At 52.0% G+C, this 18,260-nt stretch overlaps 1 protein-coding gene across 2 annotated transcripts in view; it reads left to right on the top strand.

The window, feature by feature from the left end:
• Positions 1-285: 285 nt before the first annotated feature.
• Positions 286-18,260, top strand: part of NR4A1 (nuclear receptor subfamily 4 group A member 1) — a 22,108-nt gene continuing 4,133 nt past the window's right edge. The window contains exons 1-2 of one of the 2 annotated variants that reach the window (XM_044679858.1): positions 286-403; positions 16,711-17,570. In XM_044679858.1, coding sequence (XP_044535793.1) covers positions 16,713-17,570 — 858 coding nt within the window. In that variant the 5' untranslated portion in view covers positions 286-403; positions 16,711-16,712. Of the gene's footprint in view, positions 404-14,133; positions 14,244-16,710; positions 17,571-18,260 lie in introns of those variants that run through there. The other variant, XM_044679857.1, reaches the window with a different exon arrangement.

Here is an 18,260-nt window from a genome sequence, read left to right as displayed (position 1 = left end):
GCACCCCTGGCAGAGGCCTCCAAGCAGTCAGAAGGGCCCACGGCAGGGCTCTGAGGACTTGGGGGTTCCAGGAGGGCGAGGTCGCTGTGTGTGGACCTCAGCCCTTCCCTCCTTTCTCCCTGCCCGCCTACCATCCATCCCCCCCCCCCCCATTGGGCTCCTACGTCTGTTCCCGATGTTTGCCAAGCTCCCACTCATGCCTGTTTCCTGGCTGGGTCTCTGGTGATTGCAACCAGCTGGATCCCTGTCTCCCTTCTCACTCTTGTTCTCTCTCCACAGGCGGCCCTAGTGGCCCCAGGCCAGGGCCTCCCACCCCAACTCTGCCGGCCTCTCTGGCCCTCCTTACCAGGCCTGGAATGCTTCAAGAATGTCCTAAATAGAACCTAATCTGCCTTGCAGTAGGGTAAGTGCCTATTCGTGGCTCTGGGCAGCCTCCACTTGGAGGCAGGACCCCTCGATGGGTGGGCAGGGTCAGGAGTCTGGGCCCCTTTGGAAGGGCCCCCCCCCCCCCCCCGGCAGAGGAGAAACTGGGGAAGGATGCAGGGCACAGGGGGAATGAGGAGTTTCCAGGCTGGCCCAGGGGGGATGCTTGGCACCAGAGCCAGGGGATCTTGGGGTGTCCTACAGATGTGGGGAGCAAGGGAGGAAAAAAGGGAGAGCGATTTCAGAACCCATCTTCAACATCTCTCAGGCACTTGGGAAAATCACATTCTGAGTCTAAGGCTCTCATTTTACAGATAAGAAAACTGAAAGCCCAAAAGGTGAATCAGTTTACCCAAAGCCACAGAGCTGGTTAGTGGCAGAGGGCAGTCCACGCCAGGCCACAGAATCCTGGCATTTTAGAGCCAGAAGAAGGAGGCATTCCATTGGGGAAAGCCCTGGGTCTGCCCTGATCTGTCTGACCTGGCACGTCCCTTCCCTTGGCCTCAGTTTACTCATGTGTAAAATGGAGGTAGGCAGAGTAGAGAATCATGGGGGTCCCTTTGTGCTCCAAAGTACAGATCATGGAAACTTCCTGATAAACCCCATTCCTGGCATCTTGACTCCTAGGCCAGGGCTGGGCTTCCTGGGGAAGGAGTTCCTATGTTTCTCAGGCCCCCAAATCAGATATGATTCGAACTGGAGAATGGAGCTGTCGTGGCCAGAGAAGGCAGACAAGACCACCCGGGCCTCGGGGCACAGAAGGAGATGGGGATCACCATGTGGCCAGGGTTCATCCCTCCGGGGTTCCCACAGATGTCCCCCTCGATCTTCTTTTCCATCTGTGGCAACAGGCTTTGTGGCTCATGCTGGAGTCAAGGGAGGGGGATTCAGGTTCTCTTCTCCCAGCCTGTGCCTCTGGCAGTGTATAGAAATATCTCCACAGAGTAAGGGCAAGAGGCCAGGCTGTTCTTGGGAGATGGGAGAGACCCTCACCACGGAGGGCTTCCAGGTTTGGGGGTGGCCCTGGGAAGAGCCCACCCTGCCTTCATCAGCAGGTTCTGCTCCAGCAGCGCATGTGGCTCAAAGGCATTGGAGAGGGACAGGTGGTTGCCACCCAGGGTGGGGGGGTTGCCCCTTGCATTACCTCTTTGCCCCTGGTTTGCCCTTCCTTGCCCTCCTCCACCTCCTCCCTAAGCCCTGTTCCCAACTTGCCCCTCTGGGCACAAAAAGCCAAGCTGTCTGAGCACTGGCAGAGGAATATCCCTTCCCTCCCTCCTCCTACCGCCAGGGCCTCAGGGAGTGTCAGGGCCACCCGGCCCAGCCTGCCAGCCCGGGGCCCCGTGAGTCCCCAGAGCTGCTGGTCTTGTGACGTGGGCACCTGTCTGCTGGGGCCTGGGCCCTGGGCCAAGCTCCTGCTCACGCAGGGGCCACCCGGCTGCCCTGTCAACGGAGTATTTTGGGCTCTTGCTGACCCGAGCCAAATTCAAACTCTCCACCAAGAGAGACCCCAGGCTGGCTGCTTGCCCTGGGAGATCTCGGCTCAGGTTTCTGCTATATAAACACACTGGGACACCCTGGCTTAGAAATAGCCCCAGGATCCCAGCCCTTCACGTCCCAGGCCCTGCCTTCACTCACCTTGGGCTGGAGAACCAGCTGAAGGCAGACGCTCCCCTTCCCTCCAGCCCCGAGAGCAGCAAGGAGCCCCCTGGCTCCCCTGGGCCCTCTCTGCTAACTCTGAGGACCTCCGGGCCAGGAGCAGACCCCGAGGAAGAGGCTGGTGAGTGATGATGGGCCTTGCTCCAAGTCCTGTCTGTCTGACCCTGCTGGAGCCTCGGGCACGTGTAGGAGGGTAGGGATGGGAAGGAGCATCCTAGAGCCACAGGATGCAGGCGAGCCTCTGCTTGAGCATGCCATGGTTAGAGCTGGAGAATGCTGGCACTGCCAGGCTCTGAGGGCTCACCCTGAGAGCTTCACCAGAGGACTGAGCTCTTTCCTCTGCCCCTCTTCCGCCTGGCCAAGGCAAAGAATGGCTCTGTCCAAAGAGCAAGGGAAGAGTCCGGCAAGCTTTGGGAGACTGAGGGCTTGCTTTAGCCAGGTGTCTCAGGTCCCCAAGGGCCCTGGGCTTCTGGGGCTTGGGGACAGTTTTCAGACCTTTGCTGTCCCCTTTTCCCCAACCTTGGGCTTCTCACTGCTTCTTGCATCTGCCTTTTCCCTGGGTTCTTTGTGCCCTTGGAGCAAAAGCTTGAAGGCGTGCCAGTCTCCTCACCACAAAACACATTCCCTGGAGTAGCAGTGGGGCTGGGAGCAGGGCCAGGGTTCAACTCTGACATGGAATGAACTGGAGTTCTTTACGTATCTGTCTCTCTGTCACTCTGTCTCTCTCTCTCTCTTTGTCTTTCTCTGTCTCTATCCCTTTCCCCCTCCCTCCTCCTTCTCCTCCTCTCTCTCCTCCCACTCTCTCTCTCTGTCTCTCTCCCCCCTTTTCTCCCCTTCTCTTTCTTCTTTTTCTCTTTCTGTTTCTCTCTGTCTCCCTCTGTGTGTCTCCCTCTGTCTCTGTCTCTCCCTTTTTCCTCTCTCTCTGTTTCTCTCTGTCTCTCCCTCTCTCTCATTCTCCTGAACATGAGTTTCTAAACAAATCCAGAGCCTGGGTCTAAAAATACTTTAACAATAGGAAAATGCCTCAGTCTTTCCGGCTGTGTCTTGCTATCAGAAGGTTTTTATTTTGGGAATTGAAATCTTGCCCACCTCCTCTGGGTGGTGACCTTGGTGAGGGGGCAGAGGGAAAGACTGTGGAATCAGGCGTGGGGTCTGCAAGGTGGCCTGAGACCCTGGCTTGAGGGATCGGCTTGGGGTTGTTCCAAAAGCTAAGCCAAATTTCATGCTAGACAGATGGGGAATAAGATGGGGTTAGTGCAGATTGATAGACAACAGAATTCTTAACCTTTAAGGTATCTAGGGAAGGAGAGACCCTTTTGCCCTGTGTTTCCCAGCTTTCCACTCTGGGAATTCTTACTGACATCTAGCTGGAAGCTGGATGGATTCATAGGTGCCATCCATTTCTTATCCCCAGTTCCAAGGGAGGGAAAGAAGGAGTTTGCTTTATTCACTTCTGGTTCAAGTAGGAAGTGGGGCCAGATATAACTATGGGGATGATGATAATGCTAGCTTAGCATTATTCTAATGCTTCCAGGCTTGCAAAATATTTGTCTGGCTGTCATTTGAGACACCCCAAGAAGGTCAGAGACAGAGTGGGGAAAAGCCCCAAATACGCAGAAATATTTCTGCAGGCCTTTTTTGAGGTAGCAAAGATCTAGAGTCAAAGTGGCTTGTTGCCCGTCTTTTGGGGGAAGTCTGAACATATTGGGATATGTGCCTCAAACGAACTATTATTGTGCCAGAAGAAATGACCAATGTGAAGGATTCAGAGACTCTTTGGGAAGACTTATATGAACACACACACCAAGTGAGAATCTGGAGAACAATTCTCTCAGTGGCCACAGTGAAGTAAAGGAGAACAGCTCTGAAAGACTCCAGTTCTCTGCCCCTAGCATAGACCAGGTGTGACTTCAGAGGACAGAGGGGAAAGCAGAATTCCCTTCTCGGCTGAGAGGCAGCCCATGAGATACACATTCTCTCAGAGGTAGCCAGAGGGGGGGATTTGGGATTCAGGAGAGTCCGTGGGACACAGGGATAATAAAGAGAAGCACACATTTAAAAACTGAAAGGAGAAAAGGAGGATTATGGGGTGAGAGGGGAGAGGACTTGCTTGTCTCTGTTTCCTACAATCAAATACATAAACGGTGGAAACAGAGTCAGCAGTGACTCTCGGCAGCAGCGTTCTTTAATCTTTCAAGGCTTTCTGGGAACTGGTTAGAACATTAGATTCCTAGAGCAACCCTCTGGAAAGGGTTTCACTTTGAAGATGAGGATGCTAAGGCTCAGGGTCTCTTGGCAGATTGGTGGTGAGGCTGGGACAGCTCTCTGGAGTTAGAGCTGGAATAGAATCCTAATAATCACTGAGGCAGGAGGAGTTCTTGTAATCTGGTCCCACACCATCATTCTTCTTCTTCTTCTTCTTTTTTTTTTTAAACCAGTGAAGAGTTCCAGTAATTTACTTAAAGATACACAGTTAGGTTATCTCTTCTGCCTTGGAACTGATGTTCAGTATAGGACAGAAGGTAATCGAGTTTAAGAAAAAATGTAAAAGATCTCAATAATAACTGTTTTAAGACCATATTGAGCATGTATAACCCAGATCAAATTGCTTCCCATCTCTGGGAAGGGAGGGAGAGAGGGAGACAAAGAGACAATTTGGATATTATAACTTAAGAAAACTTATTACATGGAATTGGTAAAATGAAATATCTTTTTTTAAAAAAAGGCTATATTGAAGGACAGCAAGGTGGTGCAGAGGATAGAGTGCAAAGTCTAGAGGGAGGAAGACCAGAGTTCAAGTCTAGTCTCAGACATTTACTAGCTGTATGACCTTGGGCAAGTCACTTAATCCCTTTTGCCTCAATTTCTTCTTTTGTAAAATGAGCTGGAGAAGGAAATGGCCAACCATTCTTTGCCAGGAAAACTCCAAATGAGTCATGAAGAGTGGGACATGACTGAAGACCTTTAAACAACAAGAAGGCAGCAATAGTGATAGGGATATTGTTGCAAGGTAATATGTTTGGGGTGGGGGGTGGAGTGAGAACAGTTTCTCTGAGACTGAAGCAATGATGAGGGACCAGATTGTACAAGGTCTCGAATACCTGTTTTATGCTTGGAAGTGAATTTTTTTCTTGATTTTTAAAGATGAACTTATTTTATATTACTGAATAATTTTGATATTATGGTATTAATAATAGATATTTGACTGTCAGCCTCCCTTTTTCAGCTAAAAGACCTTAGAGGATAGTGATAAACTGTCTGAACTTTATCACCTTCACACTCTCTGACACTGCTTTTTATGCAACCGTTGTTTAATAAATGTTCATTGAATTGAATGAACAGTTTAGGAATCTCAAAGCCCTTTCCCCAAAGATTGACAAAGAGTAATAATCAAGCAAGTGGCTCCATCTGAAAGTTTATACAATATTCTGATCTACTAATTCTCCACCTCTTTGCTACAAAGAGAGAATAGGTTTCATTATCTGCTCTCTGGGACCTTATTTGGTTCCCCCCACCCCCACTCAAAATTTGACTTTTTTTCTGGTGCTATTTTCATTGCCATTGTTGTAGTCATTGTGTGTATTTGCAGTCTTAGTTCTGCCTATTTTTCTCTTTATTGATTCATGAAAATCTGTCTGTGTTTCTCTGAATTCCTCATATGCGTCATTTCTTACAATATTCCTCTATTCCCATATGCCGTATTTTTTTTCAGCCTTTTGTTGGTTGATGGGCATCCATTTTTTTCCCTCTAGTTTTGTGTTATCATAAAAGGGTATTGCTCTGAAATTCCTACAGTATAATATTCCCTCAGAGAAGGATAGGAGGCTCTTGGTGAAGCAAAATATTCTGATGAGGAAAGTGAACGGCAAAATGTTGATGAAAACCATTTGGATACACTAGGAAGGAACTGATCAACCAACTTATATTTTTAAAGGATGGATGCAGAGAAAAGAGAAAAGGGAAAGATGAATGCAAAGGGTTGACATGGCATTAGGAGAGAGTAGTGTTGGAGCATTAAGGTGAGGACGTTTTTGTCTTTAGAACTATGTTGGGGGACAGCTAGATGGATCAGTGGATAGAAAACCAGGCTGGAGACTGGAGGTTCTGGGTTCAAATCTGGCCTCACCAATTGCCTAGCCTTTACCATTCTTCTGCCTTGGAACCAATACTTAATATTGATTCTAAGATGGAAGGTAAGGATTTATGTTGGCAAAAAGAAGGGATAAGACCAATTGTAGAGGTGGATGGAATTAGGAAAACAGATGACAAAGAGAAAGCAGAATAACTCACTTCACCCCACTTCTATTTTTCTCTGTCAAGAAGAATGATCTTTGGACTGGAGAGGATAGAACAAAAATGGCAACTATGGAATTGAGATCCAAGATAAGTTGAGAGCATGGAAGAGAACACCTAGCTGTCTTTGAACTTCAGCCATTATGTCCAAATGACCCCTATCCCAAGCAACCCTGAAATAGATGGTGGGTGTGATTGATAGCCTCTGTCAGACATCTGTAAGATGAAATGAGTTAATATTTGTAAAGCACTTTGCAAACCCTGGACTTTAAAAATACTAGCTATTCAATATCACTGCTAGGTCTGTATTCCAAAAAAATCAGAGATAAGGTAAAAGGACCTACTTGTACAAAACATTGATATTGGCTCTTTTCATGGTGGCAAAGAAGTGGAAACTGATGGGCTGTTCATCACTTAGGGCAGTGATGGGCAAACTTTTTAAAGTGGGGGCCAAAGGAAAAGAAATCTCATCTGTCATCCTGTTTTTAAGGCAACTCTTTCCAAGTTTCATTGTATCATATTGTATTCATTGTATTCATCAGATTAGGAATAATGTCGAGGCTGCATAGAACATTTCAGGGGCCCGCATCTGTAGTTTGCCCATCACTGACTTAGGGAATAGATGAACAAGTTGTGGTATCTGGTTGTGATGGAATACTATTGTGCCATAAGAAACGATGACCAGGATGATTTCAGGAAAACCTGGAAAGACATATCAACTGATGCAAACTGAAGTGAGCAGAACCAGGAGAATAGTGTACATAACATCAATATTGTATGACAATCAACTATGAATGACTTAACTGTTAGCTACAAAGCAAGATTCCAAGATAGCCCCAAGGGGCTCATGATAAAAAATGTTATTCACAGCCAAAAAAGGAACTGTTGGAGTCTGATTGCAGATCAAAGTGTACCATCTTCCACTTTATTTCCTCCTTGAGTTTTTATTGTATATGTGGTATGTGTCTTCTGTCATGGCATGGGGAATATGGAAATCTGTTTTGCATGAAAGCACTGGTATAACCTATATTAGACTATTTACCACCTGGGAGAGGGTGGTAATAATGAATTTCACAAGTATAAGATCAGTGAACAGTAGATGGGGTTTTAGTGGACTACAGGCTCAAGATGACTCAGTTGGCAGTGTGATATAGTAGTCAAACAACTGTCATGAACTTTTGGATCCATTGAGAAGAGCATGATGTCCAGGATGAAGGAGGCGATGGTTCTAGAATGTTCTATGTTGGACAGACCATAGTTGGAATGCCGTCTGGTTCTGGCTGCCACGTTTCATTGAGAATGCACATTAATTAAAGATATTAATGAATTGCAATGAATTCATAGAGGGGGTGACCAGGATGGTTGAAAGGTCTTAAGAGCATGCCATCTGAAGACTGGTTGAAAGAACTAGGGCTCTTTAGCCAAAAAAAGAAGAGACTTAGGAGGGAACATGATTAGTTTCTTCAACTATTTGAAGGGTTGCCATGTGGAAAGCAATTTAGACTTTTGTGTTTTTTTGGCTTTCGATCAGAAGACAGTAGTGGTTGGAAGTTATGAAATAGCAGATTTAGGCTTAGTGTAAGGGAACATTTCCCAACAATCAGAACTCTCTAGAATGACATGAGCCACTTCTGGTAGCATTGGGTTCCCTCTCATGAGGGTCTCTAGACAAAGGTCAGAGGAACATTTTTCTGGCATACAGGCAGATGGGTTTCAGGTAGTTATCATACAAGTTGGATCTTCTTGTCTCCTAGGTCTTTCCCAACTAGGAGAATCTATGATTCCACATCCTGGACTAAATGAAAATGAGATTTGGATTTCAATTTAATTTAAAAATTAGGATTTAAATCCTATTTACAATTAGGATTCAAATATTCTTGAGGCCCCTTCCAGCTAGAAATCTCATGTGTGATTCTTGAATCTGGATGCCCAGGGGCACATGGCTTGGCTCTAGTACCAGCTGGCCTGGGGTAACAGAGTTATCATGAGGTTCTTTGAGGGATTCCAGTTCTCTGGTCTTTCCCCATAAGGTGGATGAATTGGATGAACCAGTCTATGGACATGGGGCAGGTAGGTAGCCTAGTGGATTGAGAACTGGGCCCAGAGATGGGAGTTCCTGGGTTCCGGGTTCAAACCTGACCTCAGACATTTTCTAGCTGTGTGACCCTGGGCAAGTCACTTAACCCCTTTGCTAGTCCTAGTCACTTTTCTGCCTTATAATTGATACGAAGGTAAGGGTATAAAATAAACAAATCTGTAGACCATTCTTGGATCTCTGAGTGTTCTGAAAGGTTGAGGGCTTCATAGGGACATTTCCAGTTACCATTCCAAGTTATTAGTCCTTGACCTAAGCAGGGTGACTCTGCCCAGACATCTTTCAGGTATCTCAAACTTATATCCAAAATGGAACTGAACCCCTTAAACCAGACCTTCTCCCAAGTGTCCTTCCTTCTGTTGTGGGTTCCATCATCTTTCCAGGCTCCCAGGTTCATAGCCTCAGCCATTGTTGTCCTGTGTCCCCCCTTTTCTTCTCTGCCTTCCCCCCATTTCCTTATTAGATGCCAAATCTTCTTGCCTCAACCTCCACAACATCTCCTGAATCCTACTCACATGGCCACTGGGTAAATTCAGGCTCTCTGATACAGGGAGGAAGAAAGCCATCCCGCCCCCATCTTATGTGGCTACAAGGGGAGGCAGCCCAAGAAGGGAAGCCGATCCAGAAAAGGGGGAGAGGGCCTGAAAGGCAGAAGAATAATCCTCCTAGTTCTTCTTGCTCTTAGGCTTTTCCCTCCCCAGTTCACCCTGCACAAAGGGACCCAGATCATCTGATCTGTCTGCCTGGGGACTCTCTTCCCCAAGAAATGTCTGGGATTCCTTATTGCTTCTGAGAGGATAACACAGACTTCTTTGCCTGTTAATAGCTAACAGTATATAATACTTCAGGATAGCCAGATGGTGCAGTAGAGGGAAGAGGATCCGAGTTCAAATTTGACGTCTGGCTCTTGCCAGCTGAGCACACCACCCCAGTGTCTTTGCCAGGAAAATCTCAAATGGGGTCAGACATACCTGAAATGCACTTTATGCTTTGGAAATCACTTTCCATAGGTTATCTCATGGGATCTGCCCAATGTCCCTGGGACATCGATGCTCCAATTACTGTACTGATTTTACAGAGAGGGAAAGAGATGTTTTTCCCTGACTTGCCCTCACACAGCCACCATTGGAGGCAGATTTTGAACCCAGGTCTTCTTGCCTTCCAGTTCCAGTTATTTGAGGTTTTCTACAGTCTTCCTGCCTCTCCAGAATCACTTCCTATTCCATACTACATATCTCATATCCTACCCACATGCACCCCAGTTTGCTGCTCCATCACTTGCCTTCTCCATGTCTGAAATGCACTGGCCCTTCATCTTGGTCTCTCGGATTCTGCATTTTTCTTTAATTTCCTGCCATTTGCTCCATTCAGATGCCTTCTCCTGCAGGCAGCGTGTCCTGATCTCCCACGTGTCAGGGTTCTCTCCATCCTCCAATGGCCCTCAGATCTCTGGGTTCCCGTTTTATCCATCCAGGAGCATGCAGCTTCCTTGAGGGAAGGAGCACTTTTATAGTTTGTACTGTACTGTTGGGGGGTCGTTGATGGGGGGAGAGCCCACTGGGTCCCCCTCCCTTCCCAAGTGCTCACAACATGTGTGGAGTGCACCTTGGTGGTTGGGACTGATTTCTTAGGCAGCTTTAAGTGAAGGCACTCTCTTCTGTTGACTTGGCTCATTTTGAAACTCATCCGGAAGGAAAGTTTCTGCTCAGGCTTCCAGCTGCCAGGGGCCAGGACAGAGATCTGCTTTCGCACAAGTCAGCCGGCTCCACTCCTCCACGATGTCACTACTCTGTTCTTTTTAACCTTACCTTCTTTCTTAGAATCAATGCTATGTATTGTTTCAAGGCCGAAGAGCAGGAAGGGCTAGGCAGTGAGGGTTAAGTGACTTGCCCAGGGACACCCAGCAAGGAAGTGTCTGAAGCCAGATCTGAACACAGTCTTCCCCCACCATCTCCAGGCCTGGCTCTCGGTCCACTGAGCCACCCTGTCCACAGAGGTGGTCAGTTAGTGGTTGTTGGGAATTGGAAAATGGAGGTGCCATTGCCCAGGAATTCCTTCTACTCTGAGACTTGCACATCCTGTGCTAATGAAGGGGGAGCCTCGATGTGTTGAATAGTTATAAAGATTTATTATGATCTGTGTAAAAGCAGTTCAGTCAGAAGTTAGTAGATTTAATGTAGGATAAAAATAGTTTAAAAATCTAGACGACATAAGTCTATATATAAAGACTAGAAAAAATACAAATGATCTTGATTTGGTTTGGATTATATCATGTGCTGAATGGGATGGAGAGACAGCAAAGACTGACCTTCCTTTTGAGTTACACTTTGCTCCAATATTAAAATGACTTGTAGGGGACAGCTAGGTGGCTCAGGTCTAGAGGTCCTGGCTTCAAATCTGGCCTCAGACACTTCCTCGATGGTTGACCCTGGGCAAGTCACTTCACTGCCATTGCCTAGCCCTGATTGCTCTTCTGCCTTGGAACCAATACCCAGTATTGAGTCTAAGGTGGAAGGTAAGGTTTTCTATTTATCTGTTTGTTTGAAAGTCTCCACTTTCTGAAGTTGCCTTGTGGATTGGAGAGGAGTGTGCTGGGGCCTAGGGCAGAGTCCAGGATGGGCTTGTCACTGTCAGCACTGGGTCCACTGTGGAGCCTCCCCCTCCTTGAGTGGGTGCCCGGGAGGTGGCTGGAAGGGCTTTATGGGAATGGGATTGAGGCTCAGAGTGAGAGAGGAGGAAGGGACCCAGTCAGCTCCTTGGCCACCATTTCCAAGCATCCAGTGGGGCCACCTCCATCGGGGATGAGAGGGGAGAGCCCACTAGGGCAGCACATTCTGATGGAAAGAACATTTGAGCCAATCCAGTGATCTGGACTCTAACCATATGCCAGCTGAGTGACTTGGGATCAGTCGTTTTCTCTCTCAGTGGGTAGCATTAGATTTTCTGAGATGACATCCCACGACTCTGATGGGGCGAGGATAGGAAAGCCCTTTGTGGGTTCCTGTCAGGGAAGTGGAATGATGAAAAGTGTTTGAAGGAGTGGCAAAGGCCTGCCTGGACCAGACTATTGGTAGGGTTTGGTGATAGATTGTTACTGCTCCTGGATTTCCCCAGTGAATCCACGAAGACTGCAGAGGGTTTTTATTTGCTTGAAACCTGTACATTCTGTCTCAGTATTCAGTTCTAAGGCAGAAGAGTGGCAAGGGCTAGGCAAATGGCTGTTAAGTGATTTGCTCAGGGTCATACAGCCTGGAAATGTCTGAGGAAGTCAGATTTGAACTCAGGCCGTGCCTCCCCACTCTATCCACTTAAGACTTCACAGTATCTTGTTTTATCTTCTTGTTTTGTGGGGAGGGTTGTTGAGTTTCACTTCTGAACCTGTTGAGGGTAAGGTGCCAGCATCATATCATCTTAGGTAGAGGTGTAGCTGAGGAGAGAGCCCTGGACTGGAATTTTAGATTTGGAAGGATTCAGGACTCCAGGGTTCTTAGATAGAGATCAACTGGGGGAGGAGTATGAGGAAAGAATATTAATGAACTTGAGAGTGGGGTATGTGTGTGTGAGAGAGAGAAAAGTGAGAACAGAGAGAGACAGAAGGAGAGAAAAAGAGGAGACAGAGGAGAGAAAGAGAACAGAAACAGAAGAAAGAGGGAGAGGACAGAGAGAAAGGAGGGAGAGGCAGAGGAAAGAGAACAGAGAGAGGAGAGACAGAGGAAAGGGGGAGAATAGAGAGGAGAGAGACAGACAGAGAGGGAGAGAAAGAGAACAGAGAGAGGCAGACATTGAAGAAAGAGGGAAAGAGAGACAGAGAGAGAGGGAGAGAACAGAGAGAGGAGACAGACAGACAGAGGAAAGAGAGGGGGAGAACAGAACGGAGAAAGGAGAGGGACAGAGAGAGAGAGAGAGAGAGAAAAGACAGAGACATATCTCTGATTTCTTGCCCTGGCTAGGGTTTTTTTTTTTTTTTTTCTCTTTCTAAATAAATGGGTTTAATGGGAGGGTTCCTTCCTGTTCTACTTCCCTAATTGTTTCCTCTGGCACCCTGTTCTCCATAGTGGGCAGACTATGGGACTGGGTCATATTGGAGCCCTGGCTGTCTCACTTGGTCCTAGTATTTCTTCATAGCTTCCCCCCATTCCTGAACCCAGTCTTTTTGGATCAAAGGAGAGCCCTCTGGTACAGAGTGATTTACCAACCTTAGCCTGCTCTCTGGTGCTAGCTTACTCCCTTAACCCTGGTTCTGACCTGTGTACCCATTGTAAGGTTAGACGAGGCAATTTCCTATCAGCATCACTGCTTCTTACTAACTAAAGTCTAATTTGTTCCGTGTGCTTGCTTAGAGAGGCAGTGGGGTGTAATGGAAAGAAAGCTCTACTTGGAGGTTGGAGAGAGGCCTGGGTTCAAGTAGTTTTAATCCTTCCCCACTCCCTTGACCCATCACTAACACCTTGGAGACTCTTTTTCCCCATTTGTACAATGGGGAGACCCAAATGAGAGCGGACAGGTTGTCCCTTTTGGGGGGCTCCCAAATCTGTAGGAAGAGCATTTTGCAAACCTCAAGGCCTTTGGGAATGTCAGCTATGATTGTTCTACCTCCTCTTCCACCCCTCGGGCCACTGGCCACCTGTATGACTTGGGTAGATGTGGGTTTCCACCGGGTCAGTTGGATTACACCTGCAACATTGTGAGGAGGGGGGTGGCCAAAGATAAGCCTTGGGGAATTGCCTGGGTGGGGGGTTTCTACCTGCAGACAGTGAGGAGCTGGCTGTAACGTAAGGTGCTCCCTGAAGTCGCCTAGAGCACATCCTGGGGGGCTCAGAGGCTGGGGACCTCGTTTGAGGGTGGGGGAAAGACTGGTTATAGATAATCCTTGGCCTCCTTTCTGCCCTAACTGGGATCTTCCTTGGCCCGAGAGTAGCATGATTAAGTCCAGGAGAAAGTTGGCGGGGGCGGGAGTGGTGGTGCCCGGGGATGCCCGATGAGCCGTATGGAGGGCGGGTCTGTCCCACCCCTGAGGTCCCCGGAGGCGGCCTCTTCTATCTGGCTGCCCCTTACGGCCCGGCAGTTCTCTCTTTCCCAGGGTCAAGGGTGACAAAGCCCCGGGGGCAGCTGGGCTGGAAGCAGAGCCGGAAGACTCGGGGTTTCGGCCATGGGCGTTGCGGCTGTCCCAGGCTCCTCAGAGCCGCCCCTCACCTTCTTTCCTTGCACCTGTGGGGTGGGTTGGCCAAACTTAAAGGCAGGAGTGGGGATGTGAGGGGGAAGGGGTTCTGGGTTTAGGGGTGCCGCCCATCCCCTTTGGAACCCCTCTCTAGCCCGGCCTAGGAGAAGGGGGGCCCAGGCAGAGGCTATTTTTAGCTAGCCCGGCGGGCGAACGGAGACTATTTATAGATCAAACAATCCCCGCTCTTTGCGTCAATGGAACCCCGAGTGCGTCACGCGCGCAGACATTCCAGGCCCTCGCGCCCCGCCCATTCGGGCTCCCCCTCCCCGCGCTCCCCCGGCCTTCCCTCTCGCCGGAACCGCGCCGCCCCCCGCGCCCTTGTATGGCCAGGAGCGCTCCCGGGCTGCGTGCGTCAGTGGCGCCCCCGCCCTCTCCGTGCGTCACGGAGTCCTTAAGAGTAGGTTCTGGCTCGCTGGGAGAGCCCCAGTGGCGGAGGCTGCAGAGTTCTGGGGGGAAGCACTGGGGCGGCGACATCCAGCTTGCAAACACGGGCTCTTGCCCCAGCTGGCAGCCCCGGACGGGGAACGGACGAGCTGCAGGCCGGGAGCCCCCTGGGTAGGTAACTCGCCCCAGAGGACTGTGGGTCGGACACACTTGGAGGATGTGTGTGACCATGCCGGGGGACGTGGGGACCCGGTAGGGGTGCGTGATGCCCGGGCGGAGGGCGAGGATCGGGCTGGGTCTGCATGGAGTGACACGGTAAGGAGGCACCTGGTGGAATTGGGATCGGGACTTGGGTTCGCCGGGGGGTGCCTTGTGCAAAGCGAGAACAGCTGGAGATGGAGGCACCCGCGGGCTAGGAAACATTCCTCTGCTGGTCCCTGGCTTTGACCCTCGAGGTCCTCTGCAGGATTTTGCTTAGGAAGTTTAAGCTCTTCCCGGGTAGGGGGCGCGGGTGACTTTCCTGCGGCGGCAGAGAATTCCCTGGTGCTTGCTTGGGTCGGTCTTTAGCCAGCTGTGTGCCCGGGGCTTCCCTCAGCTGGCCGTGGCTCTCTGGAGCCCGTAGGCTGGGCTGGTTTCGTTTTGCAGGTGGGGAGGCACGAGATGCAGTAGCTAGAGCTCGGGAGAGGGAGGAAGCAAGTGTCAGTCGGTGGGGTAGACGTGTGTGTGTGTGTGAGACCACCGGGGGGCCGGGGGGGGAGGACTCCCAGGGCCAGGGGTCGTTTCTCCCAGAGCTCTGGCGGAGCTGGGCTGTTGAAGCTGGAAGCTGTCTTTGCCCCCGGCCCCCGCCAGCACTTTCACATCTGGCCCTGGAGGCGGGATTCGGGCTGGGTTGGGGTGAAAAGCCCAGACTTTGAGGCGGGCGGACTCTCGGAGGATGCTCCTCCCCCTCGGAGGCTGGATCTCACAGGTGGGGTGCAGCTTGGGGCTGCTTTGGAGGAACAGGTGCAGCCTGCATGGTTGCCAACACCTGCCTTAAGCCGGATTCTCCTTAGCCTTCCCCTTCCTACAGCCTTGCCCCCCCCCCCCTTGGTGTTTGTATCCCATCTGGGGGGCTCTGAGTAGGTGCTGGCGTCTGTCTCGTTCTGTTCGGGGTCGGGTGTCCAGCTCTGCGATTAGGAGGCTGGAATAAGGAGAGGGGGCGATCCGAGGGCTTGATTAGTGATCACTCCTCTGCTCACTCCCGCCCCCCCCCTTCCCTGTGTATTCTCTCCGGGCTTGGCCTCATGGGGGTGGGCTGTGGCCCCCAGCTTCGCTTGGTGGGAGGAGCTTATCTCCTGGCACTTGAATCACTCCTCCCCCCCCCCCCCCCCAACCTGCTTCTGTGGAGTCCAGAAGGAACCTGGCCGAGTCCATAAGGGGCTTGTTGTCCTTGGATTGTGTGAATGACTTGGGGCTGGGACAGAGCCACTCCCCACTCCCCCTGCCCCCACCCCATTAATCCTCTTCTTTGTGCTATGTGCCCACCGAGATAATGGATGGGGCGGAGCAAGAGGGTTCCTTGTTCCTTTGGCAAGTGCTGGCTGGGGGGGGGGGGGAGGAGGATACCCGCCCCTCCTGGCACCGGGGTGCCTCCTCTGAAGGTATTCCTGCTCCCAGGGTTCCCCTGAATTGTTCATTTAGGCAGACCTACTCCCTTGGCTCCCCGTAGAAGATCGTGGAGGCTAGCCCCCACCCCATTTCACAGATGAGGAAAATGGAGGCAGGACATGGATTTGCCCAACCAAACTAGCAGGAGAGTTCCCCCCCACACACACACACACACACTCCGTTTCCCAATTCCAGGCATTCCTAGGCTGTAGGCTGTGGCAAGCCATCTTCTGGAGCTTCACTGACTCTTGGGGCTCCCTGAGTTTCAGGTGAAGGAGAGATAAATTGAGGCTTTTCCTATCCCCGTCCTCAGACACTGATTTAGAGTGAAACCGGAGAGCCCAAAGGAATCATTGGCCAGGGCCCAGGGTCTTCTTCCCTGTCCCTCCTCCTCCAAGGCACCCAGCACCCTGCTGGATCTGGAAATGACACTTAAAAAATAACAAGGAAAAATGGGTTTGGAGGCAGCCTTGGAACCCCTCCCAGGAGCTGTCTCCTCTCCCTCTCTGGCTCCCCAGCCTTCCTTGCTCCTGCCTGTGCTCAGCTTCCAGTCTGTTCGAGCTCTTCCAGCAGCCGGGCGACCTTTAAAGGTCTTTGAGCCTGTTACCTGATCGGCTGCTTCTGCCCCTGCCTGAGGATGACCCGAGTCTGCAGGGCACCCAGCCTTGGGGGTTAGAGCTGGGGAGCCCCAGGGTGGGGCTCAGGCAGGTTTCTTTCAGGCCTCCTTTTTGCTGCTCTGGAGGTGGAGGCCTGCCTCCCCTCCCTGAAAAGTGCTATTTGTTGCTTTTTTCCAGCCCATTCACCTCCTCTCCCCAGACTAGATGTGGGCTGAGCTTTCCCCCCACTCTAGCTCCCTGGCCACCCCAGGGTCCCCACCTCGGCCCTGGGAGACTCCCGGGTCCCTGTGAGTTTGGGCAGTGGCTGCCTCCGTTTCCCATGGGGGAGGCTGTGCCGAGGGGCTGAGGTGTCTCCCTTTCTCCGTCTACCCCAGAGATGCCCTGTATCCCAGCCCAGTATGGGACATCAGCTCCGAGCCCAGGACCTCGTGACCACTTCGCAGGGGAGCCCCTGATCCAGAGCAGGATTGCCATGGACCTGGTTGGCCCGGAGGTGTCCCCCACAGCCCCCACGGCGCTGCCCAGCTTCAGCACCTTCATGGATAGCTACAGTGGCGAGTTTGACACCTTCCTGTACCAGCTGCCACCCGGGGCCCCTCAGCCCGCGTCCTCGTCCTCGTCTTCGTCCTCCTCGTCTTCGTCCACGTCCTCATCGTCGGCCACGTCCCCAGCCTCGTCCTCCTTCAAGTTCGAGGACTTTCAGATCTACGGCTGCTACCCCGGCTCCTTCAGCAACCAGCTGGAGGAGACCCTGTCGTCCAGCGGCTCCGACTACTACGGCAGCCCCTGCTCCGCCCCGTCTCCATCCACCCCCGGCTTCCAGCCCCCACAGCTATCCGCCTGGGAGGGGAGCTCCTTCGGCCCCTTCTCCCCAAACCAGACTTACGAAGGCCTCCGCGCATGGACGGAGCAGCTGCCCAAGGGCCGCCCCCAGCCCCCCGCCTTCTTTTCCTTCAGCCCTTCAGCAGCCCCGAGCCCCACGCTGGCCCCCAACCCCCTGAAGCTGCTCCCGCCACAGCCCGCTCACCGGCTGGGGGACGGGGAGGCCTATGGACAGCCGGTCTTTTCTGCCCTGGCCCCCGGCTCCCCGCACCTGGACGGACCCTTGTCCCCAGCCAAGGCTCGGGGAGGGGGCCCGGGGGGCCCTGAAGGCCGCTGTGCCGTCTGTGGGGATAATGCCTCGTGCCAGCACTACGGGGTCCGAACCTGTGAGGGCTGCAAGGGCTTCTTCAAGGTAACCCGAGGGCCAGAACCCCGAAGTCCCCTGCCCTGCCCCCCCACCAATCTGGAGAAGGGCCTGGTGTGCCACTGATCTGAAGCTCTGGCTTCAAAGCCCTCCTCTCTCTCTTGGGGGGTGCTCTGAACCCCAAGGCCCTGGGAGCCCCAGGGTGACTTTCTGGGGCTTTAGCTTGGGGAGCCTGGAGGGATTGGGCAGGACCGAGGACCCTAGGGGAGAGCAGAGGCCCCCACGTGGGGGGAGGGAGGCCGAGATCCCCTGGCTCCAGGGCGATGCAGGGATCCAAGTCTCCAGGATGTCTGTGCTCTGAATTTTCCACTCTTCAGCACCCCAGTCCCGAGGTGGGGGGTGAGGGGGGAGCAGGAGCCCGGGGGCAGTCATGTTCCTGGCAGGGGATGAAAGGAGCTGGGAGGAGGTCTGGGGGGGGCCTTTGGAACAAGCTGTGTTCTTGTCCCAGCGCTGGGCCTGTGCCTGCTCCCCCCACCCTCCCCTCATGGACTGGGCGGGGGAGGGGCTAGCAGAGAGGCCAGATTGAAAAGTACAGGTGCAGGGTCCGGGGAGCCCTCCTGGGCCGCCCCCCCCCACCGCCATGTCCTTGGGCTGGCCTCTGGTGAAACCCGAAACCTCCCCCCCCCCCCCCCCCCCCCCCCCCCCCCCCCCCCCCCCCCCCCCCCCCCCCCCCCACCT

This window comes from Gracilinanus agilis, chromosome 5 (genome assembly GCF_016433145.1).
Source record: "Gracilinanus agilis isolate LMUSP501 chromosome 5, AgileGrace, whole genome shotgun sequence".
Lineage (NCBI taxonomy): Eukaryota > Metazoa > Chordata > Mammalia > Didelphimorphia > Didelphidae > Gracilinanus > Gracilinanus agilis.
The sequence above is the reverse complement of the archived record's forward strand: the minus strand, read 5'-3'. Positions and strand labels throughout refer to the sequence as shown.